The sequence below is a fragment of the Lontra canadensis genome, unplaced genomic scaffold (assembly GCF_010015895.1).
Source record: "Lontra canadensis isolate GAN:19392208 unplaced genomic scaffold, GSC_riverotter_1.0 scaffold2, whole genome shotgun sequence".
In the NCBI taxonomy this organism is placed as follows: Eukaryota; Metazoa; Chordata; class Mammalia; order Carnivora; family Mustelidae; genus Lontra; species Lontra canadensis.
In genome coordinates, this window is record NW_022630996.1 from 25,819,634 (window position 1) to 25,838,639 (window position 19,006).

A 19,006-nucleotide genomic window follows, 5' to 3' on the forward strand; every position below is an offset into this window, starting at 1 on the left:
TTATAAGAATTATTTTGTTTCAAACAGTAACTTGTGCCTTGTTGAGGGCAGCAATCATTTATTAGATATTTATTATTTGCAAAGCACCAGGCTAGATGCTTTTGTGAATTTTGGCTAATCCTTATACACTTCCGTAGGATGGATTCCATTTTTCAGATGGGGAAATGGAAGTGCTTTAAAGTTATTCTGGTATGGTGGGGCCAACAGATGGAAGACCACTGCCATTGAAAAGATAGCTAATTACTCACAATTCCAAAGGAAGGGGGCAAGCCATGCCAAGCAAGGCCACAGAAGAAAGCACCAGGGTTTGTCTAGGAAGTAGAGGGAGCAAGGGGAAAACACAGGCAAGAGGTTGTTTTGTGGTTTCTGAGGGAGGGTAAGCAGATTTAGGACTGGGTAGTTTGAATAATTTCAGCAGGTTCCGGGTTGTAGGGACTATCTGCAGTTGTCTGGTACCTGGCCCTGAAGTGATTACAACAGGTGGATAGTGTCTCAGAATGTGAGAGTTCTTTAAAGGAGGTAATTGGGGTATGGGCTCTAGATTGGCTGGTTTGCTTCTGAAAGAAGGAAGTTAAGTTGTTTACTATCTTTCGGAATTTGCTAGTTCTGGGAAGAGCAGGTCCTCCAAAGTCAGCAAGGAACCAGAAGTCAGAGCATTAGAGATACATGGTTAACCTAAAATTTGTTTGGAACCACAAAAGACCCCAAATAGCCAAAGTAATTTTGAAAAAGAAAAGCAAAGCTGGAGGCATCATGATTCCGGACTTCAAGCTCTATTACAAAGCTGTAGTGATTAAGACAGGATGGTACTGGCACAAAAACAGACACATACATCAATGGAACAGAATAGAAAACTCAGAAATGGACCCACAGCTATATGGTCAACCAATCTGTGACAAAGCGAAAAGAATACCCAATGGAAAAAAGACAAGTCTCTTCAACAAATGGTGTTAGGAAAACCGGACAGCCACATGAAGAAGGATGAAACTGGACCACTTTCTTTTCTTTTTTTAGATTTTATTTATTTAACAGAGAGACACAGCGAGAGAGGGAACGCAAGCAGGGCGAGTGGGCAAGGGAGAAGCAAGTTTCCCACTGAGCATGGAGCTAGATGCGGGGCTCAATCCCAGGACCCTGCGATCATGACCTGAGACATCCAGGTGCCCCTGAATCACTTTCTTATACTATACACAAAAATAAACTCAAAATGGATAAAACACCTAAATGTGAAACAGGAAACCATCAGAATCCTAAAGGAGAACATAGGCAGTGAGCTCTTTGTCTTTGGCCACAGCAACTTCTTACTGATATGTCTCAGGAAGCAACAGAAACAAAAGCAAAAATGAACTACTCAGACTTCATCAAGATAAAAAGCTACTGTACAGCAAAGGAAAGAATCAACAAAACTAAGAGGCAACCAATGGAATGGTAGAAGATATTTGCAAATGACATATTGGATTAAGGACTGGTATCCAAAAATCTATAAAGAACTTAACCAAACTCAACATCCCCAAATAAATAATCCAGTTAAGAAATGGGCAGAAGACATTAGCAGACATTTTTGCAGAGAAGACATACAAATGGATAAAAGGCATATGAAAACATGTTCAACATCACTCATCATCAGGGAAATACAAATCAAAACTACAATGAGATCCCACCTTACACCTGTTGGAACAGGTAAAATTAACAACACTGTAAACAACAGATGTTGGTGAGGATGCGGAGAAAAAAGGAACCCACTTAAACACTGTGGGTGGGAATGCAAACTGGTGCAGCCACTCTGGGAAACAGTATGGAGGTTCCTCAAAAAGTTAAAAGTAGAACTATCTTATGACCCAGTGACTGAGATACTAGGTATTTATCTAAAATTTATTTATTATTTACTAGGTATATGTATCTAAGGTACAAAAAATTCTGATTTGAAGGGGCACATGCATCTGATGTTTACAACAGCATTATCAACAACAGCAAAATAAAGGAACGATCCTAAATATTCTTTTACACACACACACACACACACACACACACACTCTAGAATATTACTCAGCCATTAAAAAGAATGAAATGTGCCATTTGCATTACGCAGATCTCCATGTGGATGGAGCTAGAATATATTATGCTAAGTGAAAGAAGTCAGTCAGAGAAAGATAAGTACCCTATGATTTTACTCACATGAGGAATTTAAGAAATGAAACAGATGACATTAGGGCAAAAAGCTGAAGCTGATGAGAAGTGGCATATGTGGCTATGTGGCAGAAAGTATTTCAGGCAGATGGAACAGCAAATGCACAGGTCCTGAGTTAGGAGAGTGGGTGGTAAGTTTGAATAATACTAAGGGACTCATTTGTAATTAATTCTTCTTTGTTTTGCCTTCTGGAGTTAAAACTCCATGTGGGTTGAAGCTCATTCTGCCTCTGTGCTTTGCCGTTTCTGGCACATGGTAGGGACTCAAAAATGATTAAATATACCTATCAGAGGGATGGTAGATCAAGGCAGCTTGCAGGACAGGTAAGAATCACTGCCCCTGGGAAACCCTTCTAGGTACCACTATCTTTCCACCAGGATAGGGGATTTTGAGGTGCAATTGAATTGAATCAGGCCCTATATATCTGAATGGTAGAAACAATTTACATGTGTTTCTTTAACTAAATGCTTTTAAAAAGGTTCAAAACAGAAACATTTTGGAAAATTGGCTGGCTGACAGGTAGTTTATCAGTTAGTAAGCTTGGTAATATACTTACATGAGTTTCATTTCTAATGAAATTTCGAAGATCTCCATGTTTCATGTATGGTAGGACCACCAGTGGAGACCCCTCACTTCGAAGGCAGATTCCCAAAAGTGAAAGAACATTTGGATGACTAAAGTCTTTCATGATGATTCCCTCAGTCAGAAACTGGGAAACTTCGCCTATGTCAGTGATTCCTGAGAAATCCAGCAGTGGAGACGTTAACTTCATTATGGACCAATAAATACTTCGTCAAATTCAGAAAGGAAGAGTTACAGAAAGTAAAACCACATGGATGAATCTTGTCCTGACACCCCATCCTCAGAGTGTTTTTTAATAATACATTTGAGTAAAAGATGTCACCCTGTAATGTGTCTTCAAGTCACCCCCAAACTCTAGCAGTTAGTCTGTCTCATACAGAAAAAAGAAGAGGGAAGTAGGCCAGTCCATTTCTGCTGTGGCTGTCTATGGCAAGGGTCTGCAAACTTCTATAAAAAGCCAGAGAGTAAGTATTTTTGGGCTTTGTGGGCCATATGGCCTCTGTCGCAAATACTCAACTCTTCCAGTGCAGTGCAAGCAGCCACAGACAATTATCTATGAAACAGTCATTGGGCCATAGTTTTCTGGTCCCTGGAATAGTGGGGTTTGAAGACCAATTGTCATACAGTATCTAAGTAGACTTTTCTGGTATAACAGTTTCTAATCATGTCCAGATAGAGATCCTGAGGGCCTTATACTAGTCAGCATTGATGAAAGGTTAATGACCTTTAATTTATTAATCTGACTAGTACCAGTGTCAGTGATTATATATATTTATATATATATATATATATATATATATATATATATTTTATTTTCTTTTTTATTTTTTTTAAAAAAAACAAAGCATTCTGAGACCTGGAAGTCCTCAGGTATTTGGAAGAGAGATTATGTGGATGGGAGAGAGATTAACACACACCCGGGACAGACAGGGATGTCTTGCTGTTAGGATTGTTCTGAGTACAACGAGCACTGGTACCATCTTGTAAGCAGATTTACTGATAATCCTTTACAGTTTATAGTTAGGTTTCATATAAACTGTCCCTTTAATTACATTATGGTCAGACTTCCAACAAAATCAACCATATAGAACACTGTTCAGCATAGGGACTTATGTAAAAAAGGTTGGAAAACTTCTGTCAATAACATATTTTGGAAGAAAACCTTTCACTTGTGCACCAAGAACTTATTAATTCTGATAAAAATTTCTATTATAGCTGGTTAACACTTTTCAGGCTACTGCAAATTATAAGCAGAAATTTAGCAATATACGTAGAAAAAGCAAACACTGACTTGATGGGTGAGACCTGCCAGCAAAGGTGGAGCCAGGAAAATTCTAGTAGGATGAGTACATGGGGTTGCACAAGATTTATGTCTTAATTATGGCTCCAGGTCATCAATAATCTTAGTTAATATCTGGAGACATTCTCTGTTTCTTAACAGAGTATACATTCCATTTAATGAAGATTTTCTCAATAACATCTAAAATTAAAAAAAATTCTAGCATTAAAAGAGGTAAATATCACTTGTTTATGAAGTTCATTTATGTAGAATACCTTATTCCCCCCCAAACGAAGATTAATGAGATATTGCCATACTTACGATTTCTCAGTTTCTGCCTACATATTTTTCTCCTGTTTGTCTTTTTTCATTTTTAAGTCTTTTTAATGAAAGTTGTGGTAAAAAAGTAATTATAGTAATTCTTTTGGATAAAATGAGTCATTACTACAGGATGTGCCAACATGGCTCCAATAGTTTCCATAAATGTCACTTGCAAAACAAATATTACAAGCCAAATACAGTTAAATGACACTCAGTTCATCCAAGAACATCATTTCACCAAACTCTTATTTATGAGGGCTCTGAGAAATAATTTCTGAGGGAATATTTCAATAAGAATTTAGACCAACCAAATTTTCAGGATTAGACCCCTAATTCCAGCAGTAGCTGATTTTTCCACAAGGAAAGTATAAATCAGCATTTTATTATGAACTACTTAATAGTAAACCATGAAAGTGTACTCCATTGTTAAATTAAATAACACTTACGATTCAAGGATTTCACAGCACAGTGAATTTTCTTGTCATCATTGTCCAACAAAGTCCCGTGGTATACACACCCAAAATGTCCTACATGAAAGGGAATTTGGTTAGTGTTACATTACTTTTATTTTTTATTTTTTTTTTAAAGATTTTTTTTTTATTTATTTGACAGAGAGACCTCACAAGTAGGCAGAGGCAGGCAGAGAGAGAGAGAGAGAGAGAGGGAAGTAGGCTCCCTGGTGAGTAGAGAGCCCGATGCAGGACTCGATCCCAGGACCCTGAGATCATGACCTGAGCGGAAGACAGAAGCTTAACCCACTGAGCCACCCAGGCGCCCAGTGTTACATTACTTTTAATTAGGCAATTATCACTTGAAAAGCCCTTTGTGGTTTTTATTTCCTTCTTTTTCCTACATGGCAAAAAAATGCATTGTTTCTTATACTTTTGATTAGTAGTGTTTGTTTATAAAATATGTAGATGTAAGGTATTTCATCCTAAGATATAAACAATATGCTTATTTAGTACATGGTAGAAAAATTTAGGTGATATAACTGTTACTAAAGGCTAATACAGCAAAATATTCAACCACAGTGGACACTGAACACAAGAGTAACATCTGCCTTATAAAATAAATTTATTATTTTGGGGGCAGCTGGGTGGCTAAGCTGGTTATACATCCCGACTCCTGGTTTCAGCTCAGGTCATAATCTCAGGGTCATGAGACTGAGCATTGGGCTCTTGCTGACCGCAGAATTTGTTTATGATTCTCTCGCTCCCTCTGACCCTCCCCACTGTGCGTGCTTGCATGCTCTTTCTCTAAATTAAATAAATAAGTCTTAAAAAAAAAGAAATTCATTATTTTTAAGGATCAAATAATATCTTTTAAAAGTGAAAATAAAGTTTTATCCCATGAAGAAATGCAGTAAAAGAAGTTCCCTCTATTCCAGTAAACTAAACTGAAATAAAAATGTCACCATTAGAAATAAGATTAGCATTATAGAATACGGATTTCCCCCATTAGTCACCGGTTAATACATAATCCAGGTTGGCAGAAACTGAAAGTCAACTGCCCAAATGAAGCAAATTCAGTCTGAATCATTTCATCTAGTTCTCTCTGGCTTTAGCTACATCACTTTCCAATGGTAGCCTTTCATCTAGTGGCAGTAATTTTCCCCAGTGGTGCCAAACGTCTGGTAGCTGTGTAAGTCACTCATTAATTAGTTCATCCATCCAGCCAAGATTCCCTGAGTTCCTAGTATGTGAGTGTCAGGCATTAGCTTACCCTTTTAATGTAAAGATGAATAAAATAAAACCTATGCTCTTGAGAGCTCATTTTCTACTGGGAAAAACATAGAAATAATAATATTTACAGAATCACTAATGGTTACTACTTCCTAAGAGAAATAATTGACATTTTAGCCCCTTTACAGATGAAAATTAAAAATTCTAATTTTATAATGTATAGAATTAGAACATAATTGGTGAGGCCACATTACCTAAAACTGGCACAATTTCTGGGATTTATAGGCTAGTAATAGAACTATATATTACTCTGATGTAAAACAGGTTAACAGTGCAACTACTATTCGGGAAAGGGAACATGCTAAGGATTAAAATCTGGAAACTGTTGTAGAAGAACATGTGGATGCTATCACAGGAAAATGGGAAAGCTGTGTGTTCATAGAAGGCAGACTGTCCCATCAGCTTCTGTTGCATCACGCTGGCAGATGCCTGCTACCTTTTGCAGCGCATATAGAATAAAAGAGATCAGAGGCCATTCAGTATCAACGGCAAAAGCTTTTTAGAAAAAAAAAAAAAAAGAAGAAGAAGAAGAACGCAGTTCATTCCCTGGCTTCTGGTTGCTTTCTTTTCCTGCTAAATATTTCCTCAAACACTGTGTATGCAAGCTGTTACTGCTGCTCCGGCTGGCTTATTACAAAGATTCATCCTCTTTGTATAAAGAAATTGGAGTGCATTGTAGAGATGATATATGTTGCTTCAGATCAGGGGAATGCTATAAATTCCATCTTTTGATGCTGTCCAGAAGTGTACAAACTGCTATAAACCAGAACTTGATAGATTTAGTCACTGTTCTCAGCGTAAAGAAAGACTAGAGGAAGATATGAGTAAAAATATTGGAACTTAATGATTTGCATAGACGTAAACTGCACCTTCCAAGAAACTACACTTGCCATTATGAAAAAGATGAGGAAAGAATGTGATTTATTTTTCATATGTTTAGGAGATTATCAAATTGTCTCCCTGCACAGGGGCAAATCCCCATGGATATGATTTGTAGGGCCCTCTTTCTGCAGAACAGAAATCAAGTGCACTTGTTATCACTGCCTTGTCAGCTGCTTTCACCATTGTCTAAGCTCCTAATCTGCAAAGGCAGAAGATAAAATGCTTACTGGAAAACTGTTTAACAAAGAGTTGAGTGGAAATACTTACCTCTTCCTATGACTTCATTGAAATGCACAATCAGGCTACTCGGCCCAATCACTACGTGCTGGACTGCCTGGACCAGTTCTGGATTTAGAGCACTGAGGTCAATGTGGACAGTATTTTGCAGTAATGGACTGGATATATCAGAGTCCCCACTAGTAAGCATAGGGGACAGGTCTGTCAGAGGATACTGTACTTGTCTGCATGATCCATTCTGGGATGAGTTAGGAAACTGATCTGCAAGATAAAGCAAAGTTATTAGAAAACAAAGTGAAAACTCAGTAGAGACTACAACAGGGCAACAAATTAAATTGATAATGAAGTCTGGATTTTATAATTTAAGGAATGGTAGTTTTATCATTGAATGAGGCTAGAAAAAGGCTTTACAAAAGAATTGGGTTAATAAAAATGATAATTTGGGGAAAGGTACTGGCTTACATATACAAGAGTTGGAACAAAATGCTTACAAATTTTCTTTTAAATAAACTAAGCATTAACTTTGAAACCTTGTTTATTCTCATTTCCTTAGACATTTATCTTTTAATATATAGCAAAAAGCCATGCTTGAGATTTATTTTTTAATATTCTATATTCTTAAGATTGGGAAGCAGCAAAAGTAGTTTGCTTTTGAGAGAATAGTGTTTATTAGTGGAATTAATTAGTATTGCTCTACATCTATATGGATTCCTGGCCAAGGAAAAGTACAGTATAGTGAAATTAGAAATATATAAATGGTTAAATTTTCAGAATTGAAGGCTTTTTGCATTAGTGGTAAATTCTCCCCTGCATGTTGATGACAGCAGATATAATGGGATCTCCATTCAGAGAAGCCTAGCATTGGGTTGGTGTGCCATCCCTACTGCTTAATTGAGGGACTTGGAAAGGGATCAGCATTCTTTCTACATTGATCTTTACAACCAAAACTCTCTAAGAGCCTCAGGCAAGGTTCTGTACTGTAAGATGAAGCTTTTTCATAAGAAATTATGGGGTGAAGATAAATTTCTCAGTGAGAAAGAGGGCAGAGAAGCCACCAGCTGCGTTGCTCTTTCCACTGGGAATCCAAACATAACAAGGAGACGGCATCATCTCTGCAACTGATATGAAGACGGACCAGGCAGGGTATTGAAATATATCAGTATATAACATGGGAAGAGGCGAGAGGGTTTGGGAGGGTCCCTGTTGGCACTAAAAGATAACATAGCTTGTTTGCAAATGGCCAGGAAAATCAGAACCTGAGAGTGGGGCATAAAAAGAAAGTTGATGGTACTCTGACTATTCTTAACCCTGTTTAAGCATTTTTAGTATTTTCCATAGTGGACAGCTTGGTTATTGTCAATTTGGCTAAAGCAGCAAATCTCAACAGTGGTTCCACAAAAGCTTTGGGGGCCACTTATAATTATAGTAACTAACTGGAGATAAGACAGATACATCCTTACAGGAAGGATGCAGAAACTCAGGTGAGCACCTGGAATGCTGGATGGGCCAGGGAAGAAAGAAGCCTAGCTGGGTGCCTGGGTTCCTTTAATCAGGCTCTGCTTCCATGCTTGAAGGTTCAATGTAGGAAAGGTAATGAAACTCAAGCTTCTCAGCAATGTTGAGAGAGGTTTGTTCAATAACAAGTTTGAAGGATTAAATTAGCTTTAAAAAAATTACTTGTGAATTGTAATGATCTCAGATTAGAGCTATTAAGTGTCAAACATAAAATACTAATAGATGTAAATTTCAAAGCTATAAACTGGGTTTGATTTGTTCATGTTGTTAAGGGCATGGATTTTCAAAGGCAAACGGAGTCATGTGGGCAAAGACAGTATTTATATGTATCTCTATAGAACTAATATAAGTTTCAAACATTAAGAGGCAGTGAAGGTTGAAAAAGTTAAAATATGAAGTGCCTCATTGCTCTTGTACTTGTTTTGATGACCAATTTCTAGTTTTCCAGTATCTCCAACCATCTGTGACTCATTTTATTTGTCTAATGGTAAATATTCAACCAGGGAAGGGCTTGTACCTGACTCACGTCTTGGAACTTCTAAAGATAATGACGCAGATACAATACAGATATTTTGCTTTTACCAGGAGATTTGAAGTAAAACAATGTGAAATTCTCTGGTTAACCTGACCAGTATTAGGCCTAGTGTCTTGCAAAGCAGATGGTGCTGACCACTCCTTTTTAAATGGCATAACTGGAGGTTTTTATTGGATAAGACTCAGAATATATTCAAGTCCTGGAATGTTGGTGGGTAAAAGGCTGTGTACTGACAGCTCATTGAGAATCCTTTAAAGGGACAGTAAAGGTAGAATTTAAATGCTTGAGGATTAACAGGTTTAAAAAAAAAAGGTATCAGTGTCCACTTATATTTAAATAAATAGAAGGTTTGTATCTTAAATATTCCTGCGTTGTTAAAGAGTGCTTCACAGTTTCTTAGCATTGAATTCAGATGATGAAGACCTTACCTTTGCAAAAATGATTTTAAAATTAAAATTTTTGTGAAAAGAAAACTTAAAGACTCTAAAGATCTAATGCAATATGTAAATGATTCCATTTAAAAATAAGAGCCTTATAATTCTGTGTCAAATTAAATACTTCTTAGGCCAAAGAAGATGTAAATACTTCTTTTTTATTTTTATAAAAACTTATTAAGGCAAAACCAAAAATACAAAACAATGCCACAACCCACTGAGGTATATGTATAGGTATTTCTTAGAATGATAAACTGAAATATACCTTCTGGAAAAGTAGCTCGGTAGTCTACAGATTCATTTGAAACCATTTCTGTAGTTGGGCTTACACTTCGGGCACTTACAAGCCTATCCAAATGAGGAGTGTGTACTCTTGCATCATAGCGAACTAATTCACTGCCCAGATCTTAAAACAGAGAGAGAGAAAGAGCTCGTTAAAGACTTGGCTATCATGGGTCCCAGTAGACCTTGACCCAGTGACCAGAACTCATGGGTTTGTGGATTGCATTTAAGACAACACACATGAATTGATGGCAATTTTAAATTGTAGTGACTGTACACTCTACGTAACTTTTTAAAGCAAATAGTAACAACAACAAAAAATGCACCTTTAATTTGCTTTCTCCTTTTCAGCCACAGGAAAAGCCCAAGTAATAGTAAGACTATTAATGATATTGAGATAACACCAACAATCAATCCTGTGAAATTCTGATCTCGTTGAACAATTACTTTTCCAAGGATGGTTGAAGAAACTGCTTGCTTCCACTAAAAATGACAAATACAGAAAAACAAGAATTTAGCCATGATAAATACAAAATGTACTACACAGGTTGAATCACTCTCCTTGGACCCCAAGTACCAGCTGGTTATTAATGTTCTAGAAGTGGCATAATTGCCTTCAGAGCAGTAAGATAGTCCTTAATTCTGTTTCAGTGTTCAAATAATTAAGGGCTACTGATTCCTAAAGTACTTATATGACACTTAGCTGTTTGTACTTATAACTAAGTATTAGGGATGAAAAGATAAATAAAAACCAGTTTTTGATCTTGAGGAACTAAATTATAGAAAGGGAGACAAATACATAAATAAGTGATAACACAATATGAAGTGCACCTTAGAAGTATGAATAATCAGTAAGAAACAGAGACCACGGGACATTCACTCTATCTTGAAGGGCTGGGTAGGGGGAGAGAAGACATTTTATAAGAGGTAAATAATCACATGGAATAATAAAGTTGCAAAATATTTTTATTCTAGTTTTGAGACAAAGAAGAAATCTTTGAGGATCCTTCGGGCTTTAAAATGGTTTGATTTTTAGGATTTATGGTCCTTTTGAACTTCAAACTCTGATATCATGATTCAGCCTTAAATTTTATAATATTTTTGTATTTTCTTATTTCATTACTCTCTCCCCTCCATTTTATAACTTTTTAGAAGACCTCAGGAACCCTTTAAAATTCACTCATTCTTGGATAAACAAAATGTGGTCTATCTATCTGATGGAATATTACTTAGCCTTAAAAATAATGAAGTTCTGACACATACTAGAACATGTATGAACCATGAAAACATGCTTAGTAAAATAAGCCAGACACACAAGGACAAATACGGTATGATTCCACTTATATGAAATATTTAGAATAGGCAAATTCATAAAGACAGAAAATAGATTAGAGGTTACCCAGGGCTGGGGAAGAGGAGGGAATATGACAGGATGGCTTAATGGTTCCAGGGTTCCTCTTTGGGGTGATGAAAAAATTTGAGAATTAGTGGTGATGGCTGAACAATACTGTCAATGTAATTAATGTCATGGAATTGTACACTAAAAAATAGTTAAAATGGCAAATTTTATGATACATATAACTTTGCCATAATTTAAACAATTAATAAGGTAATACACTCAAAACCACTGAACTGTACACTTTAAATGTATGAGTTGTATGGTGCAACATGAAAGAAGTTATTATATAATAATTTAAGTCCTATTTTACTTTGTTCATGCATTTGAGGTCACTGTGGAGATCAGCAGTATGTTGGCTCTGGCCTCCTAAGAAGTGGGGGGAGGGTACACTGGGATGTGCCCTTATCCCTCCTGAGAGTTACAATAAATTTTGGCAAAAGCGGGGGATGATGGAGAGGGAGTGTGGTTAGGAAGGACTTTTGAGATCTACTCTCTGAAGCTTGGGAAGGAGACAGTGCAACAAAACCTCACTAATTCTAAAATAACAACTAAGAATTGAGGCTAAGCTGATGAGTCAAAGCCAACACACAAATGAGCTTTAATGATTTATTTTAAGCCTGCAAGTGACATAATTACACTGGCATCTTTATTTACATCATGAGAGAAATGCAGGAATCCCACCTCTATATTTAGCTCGTTGTTCAACTTCAGCAGGTCATTGGGGACCTTGCATAAAACAGCTTCAGAATCTGAGTATATAGTCTCACAGCTCTTATTTCCAACTTTTAACACTTCACCTTTAACTGCTTCAGGGTCAATATCATTTCCCTAAAAGGAAAAAAGAGGTTGTTAACACTTCCCAGTTTTTCAGGAATGCTAACAATTGTGAAAGAACATAAATATACTGCAAACACAGGCCACATTGTTTGCCAAGGCATATGATTTTATGATACTCATTTTTGTGGGAATTTGGGTAGTTGCAAGAGAGCATGGCCATGCCATTTTGGGGCACTAATTAGGATTCACAGCATATAGCTTTTTATTATTTTTTTAGATTTACAAGTAATCTCTACAGTCAACATGGGGCTCGAACTTACAACCCTGAGATCAAGAGTTGTATGCTCCCCAGACTGAGTCAGCCAAGTGCCCTTACAGCTTTTCTATCAAATCAGATTTTAGAGCAAAGGAGAGATTTTTTGTTCCACACCCTTCCATCCAATGACCTCTTACGCATAATCAGCTTATTTTTTTTTAAACTAGAAGAAATATCTTAAACATTTTATTTTTACAACTGACAACTCAGTATCTGGTGTCTCATTATTATATTCAGTTATGTAAAGAATGAATCATTGAACACTACATCAAAAACTAACTGAACATAACCACCTTATTAATGTCTTTAGGGGGTATCAGTGGTTGGCAAAAAGGAAATACTTAGAGATTCAGTTGTTCCACTAACACTGCTTCATGCAGTGACACTGAACCTTGGTTTTACTTTTAGAATCGCATTGAAAGAGCTTTACAAAATAGTGATATCTGGGGCCCATTTCCAGAGATTCTGAACTAATTTATCTATGTTAATGTATTCCTTTTGAGTTTGAGTTGGGCAGTTTCTTTTTATCCTACCTGAGCAGCTGAATCTTACATATAAGTAAATTCATTTTTACAGAAATTCCTGTGAGATGCCGTATAACCCTCATTAGGATTTGAGAGCATGATTACATTATTTTGAACATTTAGTTACATGAGGATTAAAAAAAAATGCAACTAGACATATTTAGTTAATGAAGTAACTATTAGGAATTTTAAAAATACCAATATTTTGTTGAAGAAACCAATGATTAGCCTTGGGAAAGAAGTGAAAATGTAGGCACAACTTCTCATATCAAGACTTAACAACTGTATTCACAGTTGTTTATTAAAAGTTAAAAGGAGAGTATATCAAAACATATTACTATTTTTCTTATGGACAAAGAGTAGCCAGTAATAACAATAGTAATGCTACTGTGTTTAATGTGATCTTTAGTACTTGGCATACTGCTTTTATGTACATTGTCTTACACGGATTTCAGTAGATTGATAGGTCAGAAGTCATTTTGGGAAAAGAAGTTAAAAGAAAATACTTCTTTCTAACATGAATCCGGAGTCTAAGAAAAAAATGCATAGAGATGAACCCTATCCTTCTGTTTTTTAGATATTTCTAGAGGCAGTATGTGTATGCCATTGAGCCAGGTCAGCCACACAGGGCAATTCAACATAAAAACACATAAATCTAACAGGTCACTTTGGGGCTCCAAATGACAACTTGTTGGTTAGGTCTGAGGAGGGGTAAGGCACTCACTCACATATTGGAGGGAATTCAGGGAATGACAAAGAAAAGAGATTAAAGAGTGGCAGGGCTTGATTTATGAGGGAATGACTAAAATGTGTCTTGCTTGCTTAGATGATAACCAGGGCTGGGGGAAGGGATGAACATACTGCATTTGCCTTCCAGTACTCCTCCTTTTAGGCACAGGTCTCCTTGGATGTGCATAAAGGCTTCACTAAAACAAAAACAGGCCACTCAGCTAACACTGAACCCCTTTTCATTTGTGCCTAGTAGGGAACATATACATCGTGAGATACAAGTAATTACTATCAGCTTTGTATGTGTAATTGTTTAAAAGTTTACCACCCGAGATGTCACAAAAGGGATACTGGTCATCTACTACTATATGCAGAGGGGTCTGAATCAGGAAAAAGTAAAAATAGATAGAGGGTACTTTTTTTTTTTTTAAGATTTTATTTATTTATTTGACAGAAATCACAAGTAGGCAGAGAGGCAGGCAGAGAGAGAGGGGGAGGCAGGCTCCCCGCTGAGCAGAGAGCCTGATGTGGGGCTCAATCCCAGGACCCTGAGATCATGACCTGAGCTGAAGGCAGGGGCTTTAATCCACTGAGCCACCCAGGTGCCCCAGATAGAGGGTACTTTTTGTCATTTAAAATAAACATATCTTTATGGAGTTGTGGGAAAAATGCATATGTTTAGAACTTTTTAAATTTACTTTTTATTTTTTAATATTAACTATTATTAAAATAGAACATATAAATTGGCTCAGTTCCCCAGTCATTAAAATGGCAATATACTCTTTTAAATAAAGCAGCGCAGGAAAAACTTTCTGGTCTTTAATCCCCAACACAAATAGAGCAATTTAGAATTATAATTACCTCATTTTATCTTGTAAAGACAGCCCCCCTGAGGTAGGTATTATTGTCATTCCAGCTTTATGCATTGAGAACTAAGGTTCAAGAAGGGACTAGGTCATGAGGCAAATCAAATTTCATTTGCTACAAAATCTACTTATCATCCACTCTGTGTTAGACACTATTCTAGTTACTGAGAATATAAAGGTGAACAAGAGGTTTTTCTTTTCACTGTAATGTTAAAATAAATACTTTTCTAAAGTGAAAACTAATTACTCCTAATGTGTTATGTTAGGATGTCCCTTATTCCTTTCATCTCCAACTCTGGCCAGGTGTGCCATAGTGTTTCTATCTAGGATTCAGGCCTGAGGACCCATGTCTGTGCTGGTTACAGAACACAGTAGATGGTGGCAGTAGGTAGAACTGGAAAACAGCATAATAGCAGGAGGGATCTTACAAGATTTCAGATATCCAGGTGGCCACAAGATTGAGTCTGGGAAAGCCAGCTAAAGCAATGAGGTGCAGGTTGGTAGAGGACCCAGAGAGGCAACAGTCCAGGGAGGTCGGCAAACAGAAAGTCAGTGAGTTGGTGGTGATAGGGTCAGAAGGGGGAGATTTACATTTCCTCCAGAGGATAGGAGTCCCTCTGTTTAGAGACTAGGCAAAAGAACCTTCACAGAAGCTTTCAAAACGGAGTTCCACAGGATGTTAATAAGCATTTGTAAAAATTTCCTGGTCATTTGGGAAAAGCTGCATGAACGAAAATTAAAATGGTTTCTTCATTGCCAGCTGGGGTACTGTAAAACTGCTGATCTTCCTGCACCCCCCCACCACCCGTTTTCCTGATTTAGCTGATTTTTCCAGACTGTACCTCTGAAGCATCGCTACGACCATATACATCAATATGCTCCAAAATAACATAAATCCCCAGGTCAGTGTCAGGTAGTCTTTGTTCCAGCATTACATACTGAACTTCTCTACCTTCCATAAAATATGCTCACGCACAAATGTCACATAATAAGATAATTAGGGAAAAAGGTAGGGTTTCTTTACAAATATCTAAAAATCAATTCTGCTTAAGGAATTTAGAGCTATCTCACCTAAAGAATTGTATAGATATCTATATACCATACGATAGAAAATTTTCTCTGTTATGAAAGGTATTTTGGTATATATATTAAATGAAAGTTGATATGAGAATCTACTGTAAAGATGAAATTTGGAATCGAGAGATGTGTGAGTCCTAGTCCTGCTATTTGCTCTGTAAGACAAATCACCCAAGCTTTCTAAGCCTATGTTTACTTATCTGTAAATGGGGATAATCATTACTGGACCTCTAAACCACATGGGTCCATATGAGTCTGAAATGAAATAATATATATCAAAGTACTATGTTGACTAATCTTCCAAAAAAATGTGAGCTGCTATTGACATAAACATTGTGTCCTGGTGTGTACTTCAAAGGAGGTGTCTACTTTTGATGACCACTGTCCACAATTTGTCCTGACTAACTTGAAATCATGGCCATAAACTACCTCCCACATCGATGGGATTTCTGGTTCATTCTGAGGGATAATTGATCCTTGGTCTCTGTTACATTTTTATTGATCCAAACTTGGCTGACCCTCTTGGTCATGGTGTACTGCTGACTGAGGCAATTCTCACAACTAGGGCTGGGGACTATCACAATCTCTTTTTAGCCAGGGAATTTCTGTAGGCATGGCTGCTTGAGGACCATGAACTCTTCTTGACAATAAGGAACAACTCTCTGTCTAAACACATAATTCTCTCCATAGCTTTCACTGATGGAATACAAACCTACTTCACACTCATGTTTTGAACAGTAATTGGACAAGCACAACATGAAATAAAATGGCATTCTTTCTTTTGATAAAAACAGTGCACTGCATGTCTAGAAGAAGACTTTTCTCATGGTTTGCTTTTGTTTCTGTCCCAATTGAGGGAGAGGTTTTAATGTGATCAACTTTAGAAACTGATAAAGGGTTAAATAGCTGTCACACAACTTTTCTTACACCTTAGATTTCCTCGTGTATAAAGAAAATGGACTATGGGAGATTGAATGATGATACCAAAATAATCCCCCTAAATCACCCTTTTCTCCCCAAACTGTCATTCTGTGACATGATAGATATTATACACTTGTTTGAGAAAAGAGTCATAGAGAAAAAAAGAAAGCGTTTTGTGTCTGTTTCCAGAGACTCCCTTGGGCCATGCTGGGAAGAGCACTGAAAGGCTGAGGATGATGTCAAATCACGTTTTTTTAGGTCCAACAATTTTGTAGGACATTGAATAATTGGTATTTAATTTACAGAAAAAGAAGTTTTCACTTCTATAAGACTGTGCTTGGAAGGGTAGATAAAGGACCATTTATTTCTAATCCTTCCATCAGAGATAGAGGAAGAGAAAAATAGAGTTTATCTGGGCGTAAAAACATTTGCAAATAAACCTTTGTTTTCATCAAGAAAAACCAAATAGAATCTTTCAAATGGCAAACACAGTAATTGTTGAAAGCAAAAGGTCACAGTAGATTAGTTTTATTGAAAAAAAAAAGTGATAAAAGCTCTTTCTCCTTTTCTAAAACTAATTAAAGAAGCAGATGAAAGAACTTTGCTGTGGTAAACAAACATGCTGTTCACTGAAGCAGGCTTCCATTTAATTTCATGCTGGGCTTGCTTAATTATTGTGCAAAACACAATTCGAGGTGAGTAAACTTATATGAGTATGAACGTGTGCATGAATTTGGCTATAGATAAAATCTCATTGAAAAAGCAGAAAAACTTTAGCAGAAACGCGTTATTACTTAGATGGAGATGATCCACAGGAACGTATATCTAAACAAGGACTATCCTATTACTTTGTATTTGTTCATATTTGCATTCAGGATATGTTTCCAGGGAAAGTTCTGAATGTCTAAAACAACATAGTGAAGGGTAAGTGTTTTGCTCTTTCTAGTGACTGGGGCTACTGATGAAGTCTTGATGATTTTGCTGTTTTATTACTACTTGAAATAAAAATAACTGAAGGGACATAAGACAGCTGTATTCTAGTCTTTGTTTTGCTATGTCCCATCACTTGTCAAACCACTTAACCTCTCTGCATTTGAGTGTTCTCTGTTTGCAACAGGCTCGGTTAGAAAAGATAATTTGTTATTCTCCAATTAAATTACATTTAGAGGCTACTATATTCCTACAGTAGAGGAAATCCAGCTCCATTTAGAAATCAGTTTAGAGATGACCATACCCAGATACAAAATTCCAAGTACTACAAGGAAGTACAGAACTACAACTGATGCATTTACTTTCTTTCTTTCTTTCTTTCTTTTTTTTTTTCTTAAAGATTTTATTTATTTATTTGAGAGAGAGATCACAAGTAGGCAGAGAGGCAGGCGGGGGGAGGAGGGGAGTAGGCCCCCTGCTGAGCAGAGAGCCCAATGCAGGGATCTATCCCTGGACCCAGAGACCAGGACCAGAGCCAAAGACAGAGACTTAAACCCACTGAGCCACCCAGGTGCCCCATGCATTTACTTTCAAGGTTCTTACCTTTTATCTCATATTGAGCACATTTAGGTGTCCAGGGAAATGTATAACAACAGCAGAATAATGCATTACAGGCAGCCTATTTAATAGATTGTGTCCCACATTTGCTACTTTTTAATACACACACAAGAAAGAATTTTTAAATGCTTCATTAAAAAGTAGTCCATGATTATACTTAACTTTTAGTCTTATGCCAAAAAGATTTGTTTTACAGAGTTTAGATATTCGCTGATGTAGTATAAGATAATGACCCAGAACAACAATTCTATTCATACAGCTATGAAGTCAATTAAGTTCAAGTTGATGATTTAAGAGGGCATTTTTATGCATTTCTTACCTTAATTTCCAGTACATTTTCATTGCCTATTGAGATCATCACTGGCTTTTCAAAAGGCTTAAACACAGGATTATGTACATAAATGAGATCAAAGTATTTGGAATGGATCCCATCTAACATGAAAAAGGCTTTGGTTTTCAGAGGGAGCTGCAGACTCAGCTGTTGCAGTGAAGGAGTTGTACAGCAGATTATCTCTGAATTAGAGCGATGTTGACATGCCTATAGTAAGACACAATTATCCACTGTAGACAGAAGATAGCTTGACGACATCAATAGCAATTTCCACATTTCACTGTTTTAGACAATCAATTAAAAATATGTAATTTTTGAAAAAAAAAATCAGCATTTAATTTCCTAATGTTGAAGAACACATTTCTGGTAACATGAGAGATGCAAAATTATCCTAACAATACAATCTTTAAAGGAACACAGGGCTTCACTGGCCTGGAATAAGCTATTCTGATCTAATTGAAGATGGCTCTCCCTCCTCCATCAATTTTATTTTCCTTAAGATGACAGGACAGTCAGTCACC

General features: G+C 36.8%; 1 protein-coding gene across 2 annotated transcripts in view; it reads right to left on the reverse strand.

Moving 5' to 3' along the window:
- MET (MET proto-oncogene, receptor tyrosine kinase) overlaps window positions 1-19,006 on the reverse strand; it is a 113,622-nt gene that overhangs the window by 12,272 nt on the left and 82,344 nt on the right. Inside the window, exons 11-17 of one of the 2 annotated variants that reach the window (XM_032870871.1) lie at window positions 18,474-18,692; window positions 12,078-12,224; window positions 10,324-10,480; window positions 9,981-10,121; window positions 7,262-7,492; window positions 4,817-4,897; window positions 2,745-2,926 (exon numbers count right to left, since the gene is read on the reverse strand). In XM_032870871.1, coding sequence (XP_032726762.1) covers window positions 2,745-2,926; window positions 4,817-4,897; window positions 7,262-7,492; window positions 9,981-10,121; window positions 10,324-10,480; window positions 12,078-12,224; window positions 18,474-18,692 — 1,158 coding nt within the window. The remainder of the gene's footprint in view (window positions 1-2,744; window positions 2,927-4,816; window positions 4,898-7,261; window positions 7,493-9,980; window positions 10,122-10,323; window positions 10,481-12,077; window positions 12,225-18,473; window positions 18,693-19,006) is intronic. The other variant, XM_032870879.1, reaches the window with a different exon arrangement.